The sequence below is a fragment of the Oreochromis aureus genome, linkage group 23, assembly GCF_013358895.1.
Source record: "Oreochromis aureus strain Israel breed Guangdong linkage group 23, ZZ_aureus, whole genome shotgun sequence".
Lineage (NCBI taxonomy): Eukaryota > Metazoa > Chordata > Actinopteri > Cichliformes > Cichlidae > Oreochromis > Oreochromis aureus.
The window spans coordinates 43,496,847-43,514,814 of record NC_052963.1 but is presented as its reverse complement, the minus strand read 5'-3'; the positions used below and the strand labels follow the sequence as shown (position 1 = coordinate 43,514,814).

At 40.5% G+C, this 17,968-nt stretch overlaps 3 protein-coding genes across 3 annotated transcripts in view; 2 read left to right on the top strand and 1 right to left on the bottom strand.

The window, feature by feature from the left end:
• The first annotated feature begins 34 nt into the window (after positions 1 to 34).
• On the top strand, positions 35 to 5,070 carry LOC116317760 (torsin-1A-interacting protein 2-like). The gene is made up of 9 exons (XM_031736626.2): positions 35 to 138; positions 757 to 832; positions 1,254 to 1,385; positions 2,509 to 2,646; positions 2,757 to 2,855; positions 2,944 to 2,991; positions 3,090 to 3,248; positions 3,564 to 3,695; positions 3,791 to 5,070. The coding sequence occupies exons 2-9, from the start codon at positions 799 to 801 to the stop codon at positions 4,567 to 4,569; spliced, it is 1,521 nt and encodes a 506-aa protein (XP_031592486.1). The 5' UTR covers positions 35 to 138; positions 757 to 798; the 3' UTR covers positions 4,570 to 5,070.
• A 146-nt stretch (positions 5,071 to 5,216) lies between these two features.
• Positions 5,217 to 15,834, top strand: olfml2ba (olfactomedin-like 2Ba). Its single transcript, XM_031736623.2, has 9 exons — positions 5,217 to 5,790; positions 5,910 to 6,173; positions 6,442 to 6,549; positions 7,384 to 7,542; positions 8,641 to 8,802; positions 9,887 to 10,097; positions 10,339 to 11,334; positions 11,671 to 11,847; positions 11,945 to 15,834. Exons 1-9 carry the CDS (start codon positions 5,623 to 5,625, stop codon positions 12,559 to 12,561), a joined length of 2,862 nt encoding a protein of 953 aa, XP_031592483.1. The 5' UTR covers positions 5,217 to 5,622; the 3' UTR covers positions 12,562 to 15,834.
• atf6 (activating transcription factor 6) overlaps positions 14,371 to 17,968 on the bottom strand; it is a 29,207-nt gene continuing 25,609 nt past the window's right edge. Inside the window, exon 16 of the mRNA XM_031736618.2 lies at positions 14,371 to 16,524. Within this exon, the coding sequence (XP_031592478.1) occupies positions 16,328 to 16,524 (197 nt within the window). The 3' untranslated portion in view covers positions 14,371 to 16,327. The remainder of the gene's footprint in view (positions 16,525 to 17,968) is intronic.

Sequence of the window (17,968 nt, the reverse complement as noted above, 5' to 3'; positions counted from 1 at the left end):
ACGTTTAGTTATCTCGATAGAAACAAAGGCACTAATAAACGTTCCGCTTCTGAATTTTGTCTGCTATGAATGCCACACATGCTAACTGAAAGCTAAGGAAGCGTATGATCTACGGCGATATGATCCATGACATATTAGGTATGGACCAGTAATCAGAAAAGCCCACGTATCGTTATGGCTTTTGAGTTACACGAAGGCATTTTTTTACAATAACACCCAAGTAATGCTTTGGTAACTGTTGGCTAAATTAGCATCTCCCTGGCTGGGCTAGCTTAGTTATCTTTTGTCACTTAAATAGCTAGCTCCCCTTAATTATGGTTACCAACAATTTACGTTTCGTGCATGTCATTAGAGCTTAGTTACCGGCGAGTAGTTATTTCTCTTGCAATAATTTATACTAGCTTTTCTTCGGCTTGCTTACTGTCACCTCGCAGCAAGTTCAGTTTCAATTTAGCAGCAAAGCATTATTTAGCAAATCCACGAAAGCACAGCCGCAAATTAATACTTCCAAATTGCAATGTTCATATTTCCTTTTTATTTAGTGTTTGAAAAGTTGAGGAGCGTAATGGTTGTTCTTGTTCTTCTTTAACTTTAGTGAGACTGCCTTTGAGCTTGGCTCTGTTGACATGCACGTAAGCAGATTTACAGTATTTGTTTGGACCTTTGAACATGTGACGACAAACTGTAACTCGTGGCTTCGCATAAAAAGAAAAAAATGTAATGTTAACTGGTTTTATACACGCTTGAACCATCCAGTGAACCCTGAGTGAAGAAAAGGAAGATCACCTATCTAAAGACATGGAAAACGAAGTCCCCAATCAGAACCCAGCAGGTAAAATTCTAATATTTCCTTGTTGCTCAGGCAGTGTTTGCTGTTTGGTGGTCGACTCGCTGCATTATTAAAGCAGTACAGACATAACTAATGTTTATCTCTATTCCAAGAAATACTGAACACATGTACGTTAATATTTGGCATTTACTTCAGTTATAGCATGTTTCTGAAATAAAATGTTATTTGTTTCTCGTGATGAAATATAAATGAATGCTAAAAAAATCAGTTATAACCAAGATCTGTATAGAACAAATGTATAAAAAAGGAATTACTGTAGCCCTGGGCTTTGGTAAAAGGAATCTCCATTAAGGATGCTGCAGATGCCTGATCCAAGATTATTTGGGGGGCACAATAATATTAAAAATGTAGAGATCGGAAGTCCTAGGTTGCTATGGAAGTTAAACTATTTTTATTTCATCAGGCACAAGTCAACCCGAGACACAGGAAGCATCTGGATCAACTGTTTCACCAGCCCAAGCTGTTGTTAACGATGGTGGTGACTGCAAACCAAAGACACCAAAAAAAGCGACATCAGCCGCAACAGAAGAGACAGGTCAGTGTTTCTGTCCAAGTGTTACAGCACATAATTCAGATATTACTCAACAATCAGTTATATTATATACCCCACTTTGGAACATCATCAATCAGCATTGTTTGTCTTAGTTATTAGTCATTTGTAAGTTTTGCTACTGCTGTGCTCCTAAAATGGCCAGATTCATTTTACAAATCTTGTTATAGACATAAGTCTTGAGCCACCCCTCACTTTTCCTCCTTTCTTTTTTCTTCCAACGAGGCAGACTTTATTGTTAAATAGCAATGACAGAGTTCTGCGGGCTTTCTGAAAGACTTTTAAAACGTTTCTTTGGACACTGGGTGCTTTTTTACTCATTTTCAAGGGATGAGCCGCTGTTGTAACAGACAACAAAGAACTGATTTTGATTTGTATTTTTAGGACCTTTGTTACTTTGCTAAAAACACATAATTTTTTCCCCCAGAGCTCTAAAAAAATGCTAAAGATGGGCATTTTGCACTAAAACAGGTGATTCCCAAAGAACTGTTGAGATAAAACTTGACATACTCAGCATGGTGTGTAGTGTGTTCTTAAAAAACAGAGGAAGGTGAAGAAGTGGAAGACAGAAGAGGAAAAAGCAGGACTCTGTCTTCCTGTGTCCCAACAGATTGCAGCTTTTCTTTTTGTTGCTGCTGGACTTAGAACAGATTTTCAATGATCAGGATGATTTTGATCCCTCAGCCATAAAAAGCTAATGGGGTATCATCGTCACCCTGCCAGGTGGGCGGGGCTAGCACCCAAGTTTTTGAATGTGATAAGTCGAGAATGAGGCGACATAGGATTTTGGAATTCATACCATAGGTACATCTAATAAAACCTTGGATGAGTTTGAATCTCAGTGACTTCAACTTAAGGTCAAGGTTGGAGGTCAAGTTTTCTGAAAGTGTTGCAAATGAGATTTCTTACCTAAGAGTTATTATCAGTATTATTGTTCTAAGATTGAAAAGTGAATTACTGTAGCCCTGGGATTTGTTAAAAAAAATCTCCATTAAGGATGCTGCAGATAACTGATCCAAGATGATTTTTGGGGCACAATAATATTAAAAATGTAGAGATCAGAAGTCCTAGGTTGCTGTGGAAGTTAAACTATTTTTTATTTCATCAGGCACAAGTCAAACCGAGACAAAGGAAGCATCTGAAACAACTGTTTCACCAAACCAAGATGATCAGATAGATGGATGCCAAGGTGAGAAAAGTGAAGAAATCTCAGCCATGGACAACACAGACTGTCAATCTGGAGACGGTGAGTCTGACCTTTCTGAAACATCACTGATTAGAATTCTTTCAACTTTTTGCTTCAGTCAGCTAACTTTCTGTGACCCCACAAACAAAACTGTGATTTCTTTTTTACAGAGTTCAATGAAGGAGAACTGTCAGCAAATACAAATCAAGACGGATCCTGTGAGGAGAACTTAGACAGTGATCAGGCTCCTTGTCAGGAAGTTACAGCAGGTAAATTGTTTGACCGTTCAGAGTCAAGAGAAAATTTGTTACCAAATGTTTCTACTGATCAAAAATTGCTTTGATCCTATTTAATCAGTCACAGCTTTACCATCTCAACGTGCTGACTGTAGCGACACTATTCAAGGTAAGGAAGGAATATTAAAGAGACCACGTGTGGGATCTTGAATAGATATGACAGATTTCATGGGCAATTAACATGAATGAGTCATGTGCTTATTGCAGACAGGGATTCGTCTGAAACAGAGGTGCGATCTGTTGCAGAAACAAATTCTCCCATTAAGGACAGCACACGGACGGAGAAGAAAAGCAATCAAAGTCAAACTGATGGCAAACAGTTGTTACCAAAAACTGAGAAACAAGTCACGATAGCGCCAAAATCAGGTTAGTGTTACTGTCAGAGTATTGTAACAGCTGATTCAGATATTATTATGGATTTATTTGAAAGACAAAGTGTATATTTAATTTGGTTTAAAACATACATTTAGCCTCGTTGTTCTAAGATTAAAAAGGAAACTACTGCTGTAATAAAAGTTTTTTAGTCATATTTAAAGATGAAGCACTTGCTTAATCCTATGGGACACAAGAATCATAAATGTTTAGAGATCCAAAGTCTTAGGCTGTTGTGAAAGTTAAACTGTTTTTATTTCATTCTAGTCTGAACTTGTTTTTTCCCCGTGAACAATTTTTCCGCTTCAGAAGAAAGACGGGACAAACCTGAGAGCACAACACAGGACAAGCAGCAGTTAGATGTCCGCAGTAATGATGTTGAAAACATCGGTCCTAACACCCCAGAGGCTACTCAACCTGAAGATCCACAAGTTACTGGCGGTAATCTTAGTACATTTGTTCTTTTGGTTTTTTTTTTAAATAGTTTTTTTTGTTATGAAGTAGATGCTTAAATAACACAGGCCTTTTCTCCGTAGGAAGTGGAAAATGCTGGCTAGGAGTGGCTATAGCAGTGGGTATAGCAGTGGCAATTGCTGCTATCGTGCTGCAGCATTTTCTTCAGCCAGAATCTCCGCTTCAGACGAATGATGTACGGCAGATAGACGTCTTCCTCAGGCAGCTGGAAAAAGTAAAGACTCGGTTTCCTAACCAGCGTGCCGAGCTCTGGAATAGGGGCAGGATCCACCTTAAGAGACACCTTCAGACCACACAGCCCACGGAGCCCGTGAGTCTGATTCTCACTGCAGGCCTCAGAGCTGAGAAGACGCTGAACTGCTTAGCTCGGGACCTGGCCTCCGCCTACTCTTCTGCCCGGAACGCCTCCGTCCTCCACATAGATGGAGCCAGCAAAGCCAGCCAGGACAGTGACCAGGTCAAACTGGACATTGACAGGAAGTTGCAGGGAGCTTTTGAAGGAGACAAACCTGTAGCCGTCATTCATCGCTTTGAAGAGCTACCTCCGGGCTCCACGCTAATTTTTTATCGCTATTGCGACCACGAGAATGCCGCATACAAGAACACTTTTCTGATCTTCACTGTACTGCTGGGGGAAGAAGACGAGATTCCTGCTAAGATTAGCTTGTGTGCTGTTGAGGAGATGGTGGATGACCACCTTCAAAAGAAATTCCTCACTCATGGCCACCCAGTGTCTTTTGACATGATGGACCTGGACAAATATGGTGGACTGTGGAGTCGTATTTCTCACCTTATCCTCCCCGTGGCAGCAGAGGAGAGAATAGAACTTGAAGGGTGCTAGAGAGCAGAAGCATTCATTCTAGTCTGAACTTTTAATCTGGGAACTAAGCTGGGCAATTGATCATTTGGGAGGCAGTAGACCTCAAGGATATTGAATATACAGATGTGGACTTCCATAATGAATGAGAATCCTTATGGTATGGGATTTAAAGTAATTTCTCTGATCAGATGTAATTATGAACAGATAATTGCAAGTTTATTTGGTCTCTGCATTATATTTAAAATTTTGAAGGTAATTTCTGCGTTTTAATAAATACTTGGAGTCACATGATAGAAGGAACAACTATTCTTTTGGTATCACGGCAATGGGCTTTTTGATTGTTATTGCAAATGTCTTCTGTGATTCAGAAACTTGCATGGCACCGACATGCCTTAACTGAACATACAAAGTCCTTTTTGTCTATATGTAGATGTACACGTTACACTACGGGATAAAGGATGAAGATAAGTACATAAATTATATGTGCCTTAAAGTAAAAAATAAACGCTGAAGAATTTTAAATGTCGTTTGTGACTGGAGTGAACACTGTTGCCACCAGAGGGCAGCAAATCCACATCTGAAACTTGTCTCCAGCGTCTGTGAAAAGGTTTGGTGGCATTTTGAAAAGCAGCATAAAGTTTGCATATGAAGTCAAACTACATCTTCTTTAATCTGGATCTGCAAATTAAATTGAACCTGAAATAAAATCCGAGTTTGGGGGTTGCATTTTAATCATGACTAACACTAACAAGCTGCACATCATGTCTCTGAAGTCTTTTGAAGCAGTTCAACTCCTCCTCGCCAGTTTGATCAGGCCCGCCTCCTGTCAGCGTTGCTCCAGCACCAGATGCCGGCTGCTCTCCCACAGGGTGCACTCTTTCTTCAGTCTCATCAGTCTGCGTTCATTGTGACTCTGAAAAAGATGACCCATGAAGCCTAATCCGGATATTTGATGTCATGTTTTCACGCACTCTCTGATTTCTAAAATCAGAGGTAGGGCTATGACTTTTTCGTGCACCTGAATTTATTGGTGACGGGCTATTTGTTATTTCTTTTATCTACGAGCCTCACATAATGTATAAGTTAGGCTTTGTCATTGTGATAAGCTGCGCGTTTGTTCCATGGGGATCTGGAGGGCCAAAGCCCCTGGCTGAAAATCCCAGGTCCCAACTTGAGAGCAGTGCAGAGCAAAATGACAGACTGCAAGAGGAGATAGAAGGCCGACAGAACATTCTCTCCAAGGTAGGATAAATAGCTGACTTAATTTGTTTCCTTATATCCTGCATTGTACACTTTGTGAGCAAAAAATGAAAAGTTCCCGATTGCTGTTGGAAAATACATCCGTCCTCTTCTCTTTATAGCTGCTGGGTGATTATGACAAAGTGAAAGCCCTCTCGGAAGGCTCTGACTGTCGGTGTAAATGTGTTGTCAGACCCCTGAGCAGGAGCGCCTGTCGACGGATAGAAGAAGGGAGCGCCTCCGCGCAGGACTTCTACACCGTGGAGACCATCACTTCTGGACCGGAGTGCAAGTGCGCCTGCATCGCCCCACCATCAGCGGTCAACCCCTGCGAGGGAGAGTACAGGCTAAAAAAGCTTAGGGAAGCTGGGAACGAAAATGTGAAGGTGAAGTTTCCTCCTGACCGTTTATCATGCCAGAGCCTCCGGTATCCACAGGTGTTCATGCTCCAGAGATATCTGACTGTTGATTTGTAGATGGACCTGGACCCCTGGTGGCATGGATGTCTGATATTTATCAATTTCCGAAAAGGATAATCCAATATTTTATCACAACCAGACTCTGAGTTTGAATGGACTGGGGATGTACCTTCATGCATTCTATGATTTGAATTCTTTAACTTTAACGGAATTCACTTGATCATTTTTTTTTTAGCTGTCCACCATACTTGAGCTGCTGGAGGGATCCTTCTATGGCATGGATCTACTGAAGCTGCACTCCGTTACCAACAAGCTCATTGATCGCGTGGATCACATCGAAAAGGTAGCGCAACAGGAAACACATGCAAACTCTCACTAACAGGTGTGCTTGTAGTGGTGGCTTCTGGAGGTCCCGTTAAAGACTCCCTTAGGTGCTGTTTTCAGATTTACAAGAAGCTTGACCAGGAAGCAGTGCTCGGAATTTCTGTTACATGTGGAACTTTATCTGCCAGAGCTTTTCTTTGGATCTTTGGATCCTTTTTCTTAGTCAGTAAATTACCAGACATTTTTATACAGTATGTGTTTGTTGGGCTTTAGTCTATAAACTTACACAAGAGCAAAACTGTAATTACAGCACGAACATATAAAAGTTCCAAATTACCTAAAAGCAGCACATTTAATACATTACCTGAATGTTTATGTTTATGTTCTTCTCATATGGAGTTCGAGTGAAGCAGTTGGGAGTTTGCTGAACTCGCTAAACTCCATATACTGGAATGAGCCAATAGCAACATAAACCATCAAGTTTTTCCCCTCGAACAGGTGCAGCAAAATGAACCAGAGGGTTGCATGCTTATGCAGACGAGAGTATAACTCTCATAACTGAAAACACCTGTCAGAGTGTGCTGTCAGTCTGTTAGCCAAAAACTAAAGATAGGAGCCTGCACCTACCAAAGTTGAACCACAGAGTTGAAATGTGGTCTACAACTGGCTACAAGATGGTTTTTTATGTGTGTCATTGTTTGCTGCTTTAAAACTTTGACTGGTTTCCTGATTTAATTCATATTAATATATTAACCAAATAATTTTTCTCCCTCTGCTAGTGTTATGATTGCTGATCATTAACAAAAATATAACATTTATGTTAGTAGCTTGATGTATCCATGTTTGCATTTAGGCGGTGTCTCTCAATCCGTCTTTGGATGAGGTGAAGACCAGGGAAGGTCCTACTAGTCAAACAGGTTTAACTGAAAGCCCGACTCCGCTTCCCCATCAGCTTCAGGATGGAAAGATAGTTGGAGAGGTTAGCAGAGCAGCAGCATATCAAGACCCAGAGGTAAGTGTAACATCTTAACATGGATATATCACAGCCTTAACCTATTGAGACGCTGTAATAACATAGTAACTACATAACTACTGGGTTCCACAGATAATTATTTGCCTGTCTTTAGCACCATAGCAAACTCTGTCTCTGCTTGGTAACAGTTGGTGTAAAATGTGAATATTATCAAAGGGAAAGCAAAATACAGTAACTAACTATTCCCTATTCATTTCACAAACCAAGAAAGTTTTTAGTTTTTGTCATTAAATTACACAACAAATTATGCCTACATGAAGTACATTCATCTCTAACTAGCACTTTTTACTCCACTTGAGCATTTTATACGATGTGCTTCATTCACACAAGCGCTTTTGTCTGTCTAATATTCATACTTTAATGAACCCATCGAAGAGAAACTTGGGGTACAGTATCTTGTTCAAGAATACTTTGGCATGCAGACTGGAGCAGCCAGGGATCAAACCACCAACCTTTCAATTAGATGACCTGCTCTACCTCTCGAGATACAGCCCCAAACAGCTTACTCACCTGATGGCTTATACTCAGGCATATCTAATGTTATATTCAGAGCAATTATTTCCGTTTATAGCAAATGAATAGGTCACTTGTAGAGATGTGTGGTAATGCCATAAATAGTGAGCAAAGATGCTAATCACACTGATTGCTAAACTGTTTTAGCACTTGTCCTTTTCATAAATAAGGACAAAGATTTTGACACATCACAGCAGTAAAACTACTCAAATGAATGATGACTGAATTCTATTGAGCTGCGGTGGTTTCATGATTGTTTATTGTCATGACTTCCAGTTTCAGTCTCTGCAATGAAAGTCCTATTGATGATCTGAGGTCTTTGACCCCCTAAGTTTTCCTTCCTCTGTTTCATATACAGCTTTAGAGGTTAGTGGTTTAATCACCATCATGTCTTTGGGTATGATGCATCCACTGGAGGCTGAAGATGTGTAAATGTTAGAAAATACTTAAATGTAGAGAAAAATGAATGAAGCAAGGCGTATAGAGTGCTTTGAATACTCAGGTAGAGTAGCAAAGTGCTATATAAGAACCAGTCCATTTACTTTTCACCATGTTTGCATGCAGTTGGTGTCTCTGAATCCATCTGTGGATGAGGTGAAGTTTTGGGAGAGTACTTCTGTTCAAGCAAGTGTGACTGAAAGCCGACCTACTCCTCTTCCCCATCAGTATAAGGATGGGAAGGCAGTTGGTGAGGTCAGCAGGGCAGCAGCAAATCAAGACCCAGAGGTAAGTGTGACAATACTGATATCACAGGCTTAACCTACGGAGACGCTGTAATAACATATTAGTAACTAAACAACTACCGGGTTCTACAGGTAATTATTTCCCTGTATTTAGTGAAATAACTGTTTGCTTATTAACTATTTAAAATACAGCTACAGTAAAATCCTTTTCAACTGTAAATGTTTTTTACTAAAAATTAGTATACCTACATTGTTCAGTAAGTATTGCATCAAGTACTGCAGAATTGCAGTATATCATGCCATCATAGGTAATATACTGAGATAACATTGTATCAGGAGTCACTTTTGATTTGCTCCACTGATATTTCATATTGAATGCAATGCTTTGACTGAAGGAAACACGTATCAAAGAAGTGATCACAGTCAGATGTTTCTGTTTAGCCTGCTAACATTCCTCCAAAGCAAAAGGAACAATTACGTGTTCTTTCCACAAAGTCCTTCATAAAAATCATTGTCTCCATGATTAAGGCCCAGAAATGTGTAAAAGAAAGTTATTGATGTAATTGAAAGGGTTGGCAGGACAATAGCAGACCTCAGACCACAGAGCATACCGCTGGGCCCTGACAGCTTCAGTATAAACTTGAGAGCCCATCCAGGAGGATTGCATGGTCTTGGACTCTAAACACAATTGATTCACTAGAAAATTTACAGGAAACATCCAACAAGGTTATTAAAGTGACAGTAAAACAAGGCAAACGTTTTAGATTAGGTTTTTGATTAAAACTTTCCTCTGCACTTAGAGATAATTTGGGATCATTGCAACTTGTTGGAGTTTCAGCTCTTCCGTGCTATTCTTCTCACTAGATCTGAACACAGTTTCTTTGCCACACTCTGACTCATTATTTACACAACTCCAAATTTTCTTTTGATGGTAGTGAAAAATGAAAAAATAACATACTTTTTGAATAACATGTTATGATTCAAGATTTCACTAATATCTTTGTTACACCCATCCAAATTCTTGACAGCTGTTTGTACAGTTTATAGCCAAAGGGTCGTAATTGATCTCGTCTTAATACGGAGTGAATTATTTCCTTAGAAGTTGTGTGTTCCTTGTTGTCTAACAGGAAAAGTATGACGGGAAACCCTTCTTACGCACAGACGGCTCTGGTCAGATCATTGAGGTCGGACCTCAGGTGACCCTCAAAAGTAGCGCTGATAAGGAGGCTTCTCAGGTGTCAAAGGCTGGATCATCTGGAATGATTATCAGAGGAATGACTTTTTATAAATCTGAGCCTGATCCGATGGTGGCAGATGATGGGGAGCCTGGAGAGAACTGTGAGTCTAATCTGTCTGTTACCTTAAGTGGCATTAAAGCAACGAAGACTATAGAAAAGTGTTTATTTGGGATGTATAATTATATTAATTTGTTCAGTTCAGGATGTGTCGTAGCAGTGAGAGATGGTCACAGAAGCTTTGCTGGCTCTCAGCTAACAAACAGCAGAAATTTGATTGTATTTCAACTGTGCTTCTAACATTTTCTTGTGGTGCTCAAATCTTTTTCCTCCCTTTCTTTTAGTTTTTGAGTATCATGGTTTGAGCGGTGACGGCCCAGATAACCTCTTTATCGAAGAGAATCTGCTTCAGCCCAGATCTCCTCGGCCCTGGACCAGAGAAGGACTGAGATTGTTTCGACCAAAAACAACAGGTCCTTTGCACACGCCTAAGAAGACCAGCCAATCAAAAAACACAAAAGAAACTGAGCCCATCTTAAAAACTCATCAAAGCTTTATCAGTGCCATGGGAACCACATCAGTGGATGTGTCTTCAGTTGCACAGAGTGACACATCCACGGTGAGAAGCATCAGCTTTGGACCACCCATCGCAGAAAACAAACAAAGGACCACGAACATCGCGCCTCAGACTACTCAAACAGTCACTGCTGGAATCACCAACAGGCCAGTCCCTTCGCTGACTGAAGCAGCAGACATTTCGTTAAGTATTACTCAACAGAAAAAGAACAAAACCTCAGTCCAAGCCTCTGAAAATACAACGACGGAGGAAAATGTACAAACATTCACAACAACAAATACACCCACCAGTGTGAAGGAACCCTCTGGTCTGGAGCTAAACCACCAATTGCAAACCATAGCTGGCAGTACTTCAGCTAATCCAGGTTCTGTTGAACTAAATCCAACAACAAAGCCTTTAACTACCAGCCTGGAGTCTACTATGACCCTCACAACCCACGCTGGCCCGACCACAGCACCAGTACATCCCACAACAGCTTCCACAACTGCTACCTCCACACAGGCTGCTACTACAAAACAACCAGAAGAAACAACATCCACCGACGTTTCAGGCTCAGATTTGCCACAGACACCAACAGCTTTGCTTCCTGCAGCATTAACTACCTCGTCTTCAACCACCACCACCAGCACTACTACCACCACTACCACTACCAAACAGGCTGCTCAGGTCAAACAGAGATACAAAATCAGCTGGGAAGAGGAAGGACACATGGAACTAGACGAACCGATGCAGAGGCATGAGGAATCCAGGCCAAAGAAACCTGGTAAATGATAAAGAACTTTGTGCCATCTGTGGCCACCTGCAGCCAGAGCCAGTGTATAGCCAGAAATTATTGTCAGCATGTGCCACTTCAAAAGTACGGACTTACCTTTATGTTTGTCACGCACATTTTCATTTAGAGAAACAGAAACTGATATTTGTTTGTGAATGACCGAACTTTACAAGACAGGGCTCTCTTCTCTGTGTTACCCCTCCCCTTTCCGTGATTCAAGCTGGTTAAAACAAAAGCCTTTAATTGTTTTCAGACCCTTTGACGTAGGTCTGGATGATGTTAAAGTGCCTTTAAAACTTTACTCAGAGCTCTCTGTCTTCTTTACAGAGGAGTGCAAGGACACTTTGGCAACAATCTCCGAGCCAGTCACTCACAACACCTACGGCAGAAATGAGGGAGCATGGATGAAGGATCCAAAATCTGATAATGGCAAAATTTATGTGACAAACTTCTATTATGGAAACAACCTTCTGGAATTCCGCAACCTGGAAGTTTTCAAGCAAGGTAAGAATGTGAGCTTTTTGGAGTTAGAACTAGCTTTAATTTGACATTTTTTGATAAGATTATGTAATAAATCTCATCTTCTACGTATCTTTTCAAGGCCGTTTCAGTAACTCTTACAAGCTTCCTTACAACTGGATTGGCACAGGCCATGTGGTCTATGGCGGGGCCTTCTATTACAATCGCGCCTTCTCCCGTGACATCATCAAGTTTGACCTACGACAGCGTTACGTGGCTGCCTGGACCATGTTGCACGATGCCCTGTATGAAGACTCATCGTCGCCTTGGGATTGGCGTAGCCACTCGGACATCGATTTTGCCGTGGACGAGAGCGGCCTGTGGATCATCTACCCGGCGCTGGATGATGAGGGCTTCTTACAGGAAGTGGTTGTCCTAAGTCGACTGGACCCCTCAGACCTCACCATGCAAAGGGAGACCACTTGGAGAACGGGGCTCAAGCGAAACCACTTCGGGAACTGCTTCGTTGTGTGTGGCGTCCTGTATGCTGTTGACAGCTATAACCAAAGAGACGCCAACCTGGAATATGCCTTCGACACACACACAAACACTCAAATGATTCCCAGAATGCCCTTCATCAACAACTACACCTACACCACCCAGATTGACTACAATCCTAAGGAGGGTGTTTTGTACGCATGGGACAATGGACACCAAGTCACATACAACATAAAGTTTGCCTATGTTGATGCTCAGTAAAGATCTGTTTTAAGTGTAATTATTAATACTGTGGTTTATGGATTGTAGATCAGTCCACATGGCTTTATGTATGGAGAGAACGGAGGGGCCAAATGTATAAAATTCAATATATTGTGTTCAAAATTGTTCTTATTAAGATTTTTTTTTTGTATTTCTACTTAAAATAAGTTAATAAGACTTACTCCTCAGTCCACACATCAAGTTGAGTTCTATACTCTCATCAGCCACTTTATTAGGTATACACTGCTGCCTTAATTCTTCATGGCACAGACTCAAGAAGATGCTGGAAACATTCCTCAGATTTTGGTCCATATTGACAGGATAGCTACACACAGTTGCTGCACATTTATTGGCTGTACCTCCATGACGGCAATCTCCCATTCAACCACATCTCAAAGGTGGGTTGCGATCTGGTGGCTGTTGATGCCATTTCAAGTTAACTAGTAAACAGTGAAGTAACAGGGAACTCATTGTCATGTTTAAGAAATGACTTTGAGTTCATCTGAACTTTGTGACAGGAAGCAGCCACCAAAGGATGGGTACACTGTCGTCATAAAGAGATGGATATGGTGAGTAATAATACTCAGGGGCACAAAATTGGAATAGAGCCTTTTGGTACTTTAAGGAGAGTGTGCCAAGAAACTCCCACAAGCATGGATGGCTCTTTCATGTTGTTTACACCAAATTTTGACCCAATCATCTGAAAGTTCCAGCAGAAATGGAGGCTCAGACTAAGAAATGTTCTTTTCAATCTTCTATAGTGCAATATTGATTAGTCTGTGGAGACTGTAGCCTCAATTTCTTGGTCTTTGCTGATAGCACCCAGTATGGTCTTCTGTTGTCGTAGTCCATCTGCTTCAAGGTACAACATGTGCAATCAGACATGCTCTTCTGCATAGCTCGGTTTTAATGAGTGTTTGTTTGAGTTACTGATGCCTTGCAACAGCTCATACAGTCCTCTGATCTCTGGTATCGCCAAGGCATTTAGAACTGCTGCAAACAGGATATTTTCTCTTTTTTTTTGGAGCATTCTCTATAAAGCCTACATATGGCTACGTGGGAAAACCCCAGTAGTTCAGCAAAAATATACAGACCAGCCGACCTGACAACAACAACCACGCCAAGTTCTGCAAAGTCTCCTAAATCACCTTTCCCCCATTGTAATGTCTAGTTTCACCAGATGGATAGGGTCGTTTCCCCATGCCTAAATGCACTCAGCTGCTGCAGTTTGATGGGCTGCATTAATAAGCAGTTGAACAGGTGTACCTAACAAAGTGGCCGGTGAATGAACATTGGAATGCTACAAAAGAGTAGCTGAATAATGTCGAAATGTTTCTGATCAACAGCTCTGTTCAAAGAAACAGAATTCATACACAGTTTTGTATCCTTTTTGAACTTTCAGCCTTATTTGCCACACATCCTTCCTCACATGAAAGTGCTTACTCCCTCCATATCAGACTGCTTTGAGGAGACTGCAATAAAGTTTTGAGATGCTAACAGAAAATGTCTTCATTGTCTGGCTAAACACGGATAATACCTAATTGGCTCTAATCATAGCTTGCACGTATTAATTAAACTCAAATGCTGTGAGGATAGAAGGAAACCAGGCAGGAAAGGACTAAAAAGAAAAGAACATAAATACAGACATAAAATGAATGACTGTTCAAACCTGTAATTTAAACCACTGTTACTGGTTGTAAAGTTATTGTGGGAGAAAATACCCTGGAACGGCTTTTCTACCTGAGGAAAAAAACAAATGTATTCTGTTTAGGGTTTCCCCCAACAGCTCAACAGATACGAACACACGGCTACAGAAAATCCAGTGTTTATTTTGGTTTCTGCACATACATAAAAAAAAAATAAAACAAGTTTTTTTTATTGTACTTTTTCTTTGCCCCCATATACAGCAGGGATGCAGCGAAAACACTGTGGTGACCCAAATGTATTTCTGTAAGCAGAAAGGAATTTACACACAAAGAGAAGGCCTGTGTTGGTAAAGAAAGAAAAAACAGCACAGCACAATCCTGCAACGAAAAGAAATTCACTTTTAGAGATACAGAGAGGACTTCGCTTTATCGCTATGTACAGGAACAGGAAACGGGTTACTAATTCTGATCACATATTTTTATCTATTTATTTTATGTGATTTATTATATAAGATCTGTCTCTATTCATAGCTTAACAAAAAAACAAATATAAGAAATTAAAAGCCAGAACAGTACATCCAATGTTCTGCATTAATTGTGCAAATTTTACCCTCAAATTAGCAAAACAAATCATAGACCATCATAATTAAACACAAAAATGCAACTGTTCTCAAATGCAGTAAATAAAAGCAGGAGCTGTGTGGACGGAGAAGTACTCACAGTTTGTTTTTTGAAACCAGTGGTTAAACATCAGGCCTTTTACTGTAACTATTAAGTGTTTATGCAACTGAAAAAGGCATTTTTTGCCATTATATCAATTGGGATTTATCGTCTCATAAGTTCAAGTTAGTAAGTTGAAATTTTGATATAGAAAACTGAAACTTGTTGAATGTTTTTATTTCAGTGGCAAAAACGAGCTTTTATAAGATATGATGAAGCTTTTTTTATGCCCTGGGATAAAATTTGAAGATGTCCACACAGTGAACTGAATAGAAGCTAGTTTTTATGCATAAATAGATTTTCTATCTGCCATTTATTATTTCATATATAAAACATGTTTTTCGGAGGCAACAGGAATAACAAAAAAGCATTTAAAAAAAAATCACCAAAATAAAAATGAACTAAAGCTAAAGAAAAAAAACAACTTGACTTCTGAATTTTTCAAAGGAAAAAAAATGAGGGAATTGGATTAAACCACAGATGTTTGCTGTTACAAAATAACAGCAATAAATATGTACAGTATCCAAACCTTTCCATGAATATAGAAACACAGTGAAGACCCGAAAAAATTAACTGGTGAAAATCTTCATCAACAGCAATAGAAACCAGCAGATAACAGAGCAATTAGCCAGATAGCGTTCAAAGATCACTTAACTTCCTGAGTTTGTGCCTCTGTTGCTGCAGATAACACATCTGTCATGTCTGACTACATCACTGATAAGATTTGCTTTATTCAGAGACAGAAAGAAATTATTATAGCACTCCATTTTGTAGCAATCAGATACATACAAACATAGGTCATTTTAAATAAAAATGCATTTTTAAAATGTATTTAATGTTTTTTAAGCACACACACACACACACACACACACACACACACACACACACACACACACACACACACACACACACACACACACACACACACACACACACACACACACACACACACACACACACACACACACACACACACACACACACACACACAGCTTTGGAGCTTGTGCAGAAAAAAAAGAGCCGACTGAAAGTAAGCTGTAAGGGGAAAAAGTATTTGTGTTATGATGGGGTAACTCAAGGTTCAACGCTCTGCCCCCTGCCGCTAAACAATTACCCTTACATAAAGCATCTGGGGTTACACGGGTAAGTCAGCGTTGCCACACAAAGAGCTAGTCTGCTGCTGCTTGGACCCCATTACAGTCCAGCTCCAGAAATCAGCCAGAAAGGGGCTGAACGGTGAGGACAAATTGAGCCTCCTTTGTAACCTCCAATGACTAGTTTTCTGCAGAGCACATTCATACAAATAAAAATGAGAAAAATTATTAACTGAGGTGTTATCTTGTGCTTGCCTTTATGAGTTTTAATGAGGGGTGTAAAGAATGCAGGAGTCGCTGATGATCTTACGCAGACCCCATTAGCACACCGACAGGAGGCGCAGACTTGTTCTCTGCTGGGGAGTTCTGGTAAAACGTGTCACTGCGGTTCACCCGGAACAGAGGCGGGATACTGGAAGATCTGATGTGGAGGATCCTGGTGTCTGTTACTTCACAGTCAATCTGCATCATCACCTCAAAGTCTTTGTCCCTTATAATGCTGTCTGTAAGGCAAGAAAGGGAGAAGAAGGCTGTGAGCTCACAATCTACAAACAAAGTTAGGGTACCTTCATTTTTGTGTTTGCTCGAGTGGAGCGGGTGGAAGTGTACTGAGTATTGTTTGAGACAGTTGACATTAGGTAGGGGGGATAACTGCAGGGAGTTTGGGTGGAGGCTAGGCTACACAGATGGAGTCCAGAGGTGAGTCACACGCTGGATTTCTCCATCGTGGAGATAAACAAAACATCTCTAACTAAGAGCAGGACATGCGAACTGGAAAAGGAGGAAAGAAGAAAAGTCTGGCGAGAGGGTGGGAGAAAGAAAGAGTGATTGCAGATGATGAGTCAGGATGCTTCTTGCTGGGCTGAGAGACGAAAAGAAAGTTTGGCAAAGCTGAAAAGTCAGAAAGTTTTCGGCGCTGATGAGTCAGGCTATTGTGTTTGAAGAAACCCGGGGAAAGCAGATGGTGTACAGTGCACAGACAACGTTAAATACTGTATGTTTCACAGAGTCATCTGAAAGCTTGACCTACAAATAAGCAATCTGCTTTTATTTTGGGAAATTAAAACTTGGAAAAAGATACTGGACTTCATACTAGTGGTTCATGGTTTGTGGTATCCAGCAAGATGTCTACACTCAGCCTGGGGGAAAAAACACCCTTTAAAGTGGACATTCTTATAAACTTCTTATGGGAAGAAATGGGAATTAAAACATGTTGAAGGATCGCTTATATATTCACATTAACAAATAACTCAAATAACTTGTGGCTTCTTTTGTGTGGGGGGTTGAGATAAAATTCCCCATATGGATCACACACAATCCAAACAGCCTGCAAAGATCTTTTAAAAAGCTTTGGTCGTTTTTCCAGATACCTGTGCAAGCCATCAGCTTCCTAATCTTTTGTCAGGACATACATTTGGAGGCATTGGGAGTTCATCTGATTGTACATAGGCTATAAAATAGCTCTTTCTCAAGATGGAAGATTCCACTGATGTTCATATCATTAGACAGCTAGTACCGGTAATTCTGAGCATGACTTCATCTGCTGATAAACCTCTGATTTTGCACCTGCACTGAAACCAGAGCTTTTCCAGAGCTTCAGTGTTTCAGCAGACATCTCTGGAAGTCATTCTCTGCATCTGGATTTGTCGCTTTATGACCATCTCAATTTAGGTCTGAAGGAGACTGGAAAAATTAATCACGTATATTGCGGCTCGATCAGTTCAAGGTCCTGTGCCTCTCAGAGGCTGGACTTATCACAGTGAGTTCACACATTTTTCGCCTTTTACGTTCAAAAGCAATAAAATTCACCCACGCCAAGGAACGCAGCTTTTGCTGCTACACTTGGTCTTATGTGACCACTTGCTTGCAGAGTTCAGCTTATGTTAGCAGACATTAGATGAATAAATACTGTTTTTGTTCAGCCAAGCGGTTACTTGAGCTAAATGC

Bases quoted from the DNA above. Each gene is read 5' to 3' on its own strand.
- LOC116317760 (XM_031736626.2), top strand. From the start codon at position 799: ATGGAAAACGAAGTCCCCAATCAGAACCCAGCAG. The intron at 2,992-3,089 runs GTAAGGAAGGAA...TGCTTATTGCAG, and splicing joins CTGTAGCGACACTATTCAAG to ACAGGGATTCGTCTGAAACA. The intron at 3,696-3,790 runs GTAATCTTAGTA...TTTTCTCCGTAG, and splicing joins AGATCCACAAGTTACTGGCG to GAAGTGGAAAATGCTGGCTA.
- olfml2ba (XM_031736623.2), top strand. From the start codon at position 5,623: ATGTATAAGTTAGGCTTTGTCATTGTGATAAGCTGCGCGTTTGTTCCA. The intron at 6,550-7,383 runs GTAGCGCAACAG...GTTTGCATTTAG, and splicing joins GCGTGGATCACATCGAAAAG to GCGGTGTCTCTCAATCCGTC. The intron at 11,335-11,670 runs GTAAATGATAAA...TCTTCTTTACAG, and splicing joins ATCCAGGCCAAAGAAACCTG to AGGAGTGCAAGGACACTTTG.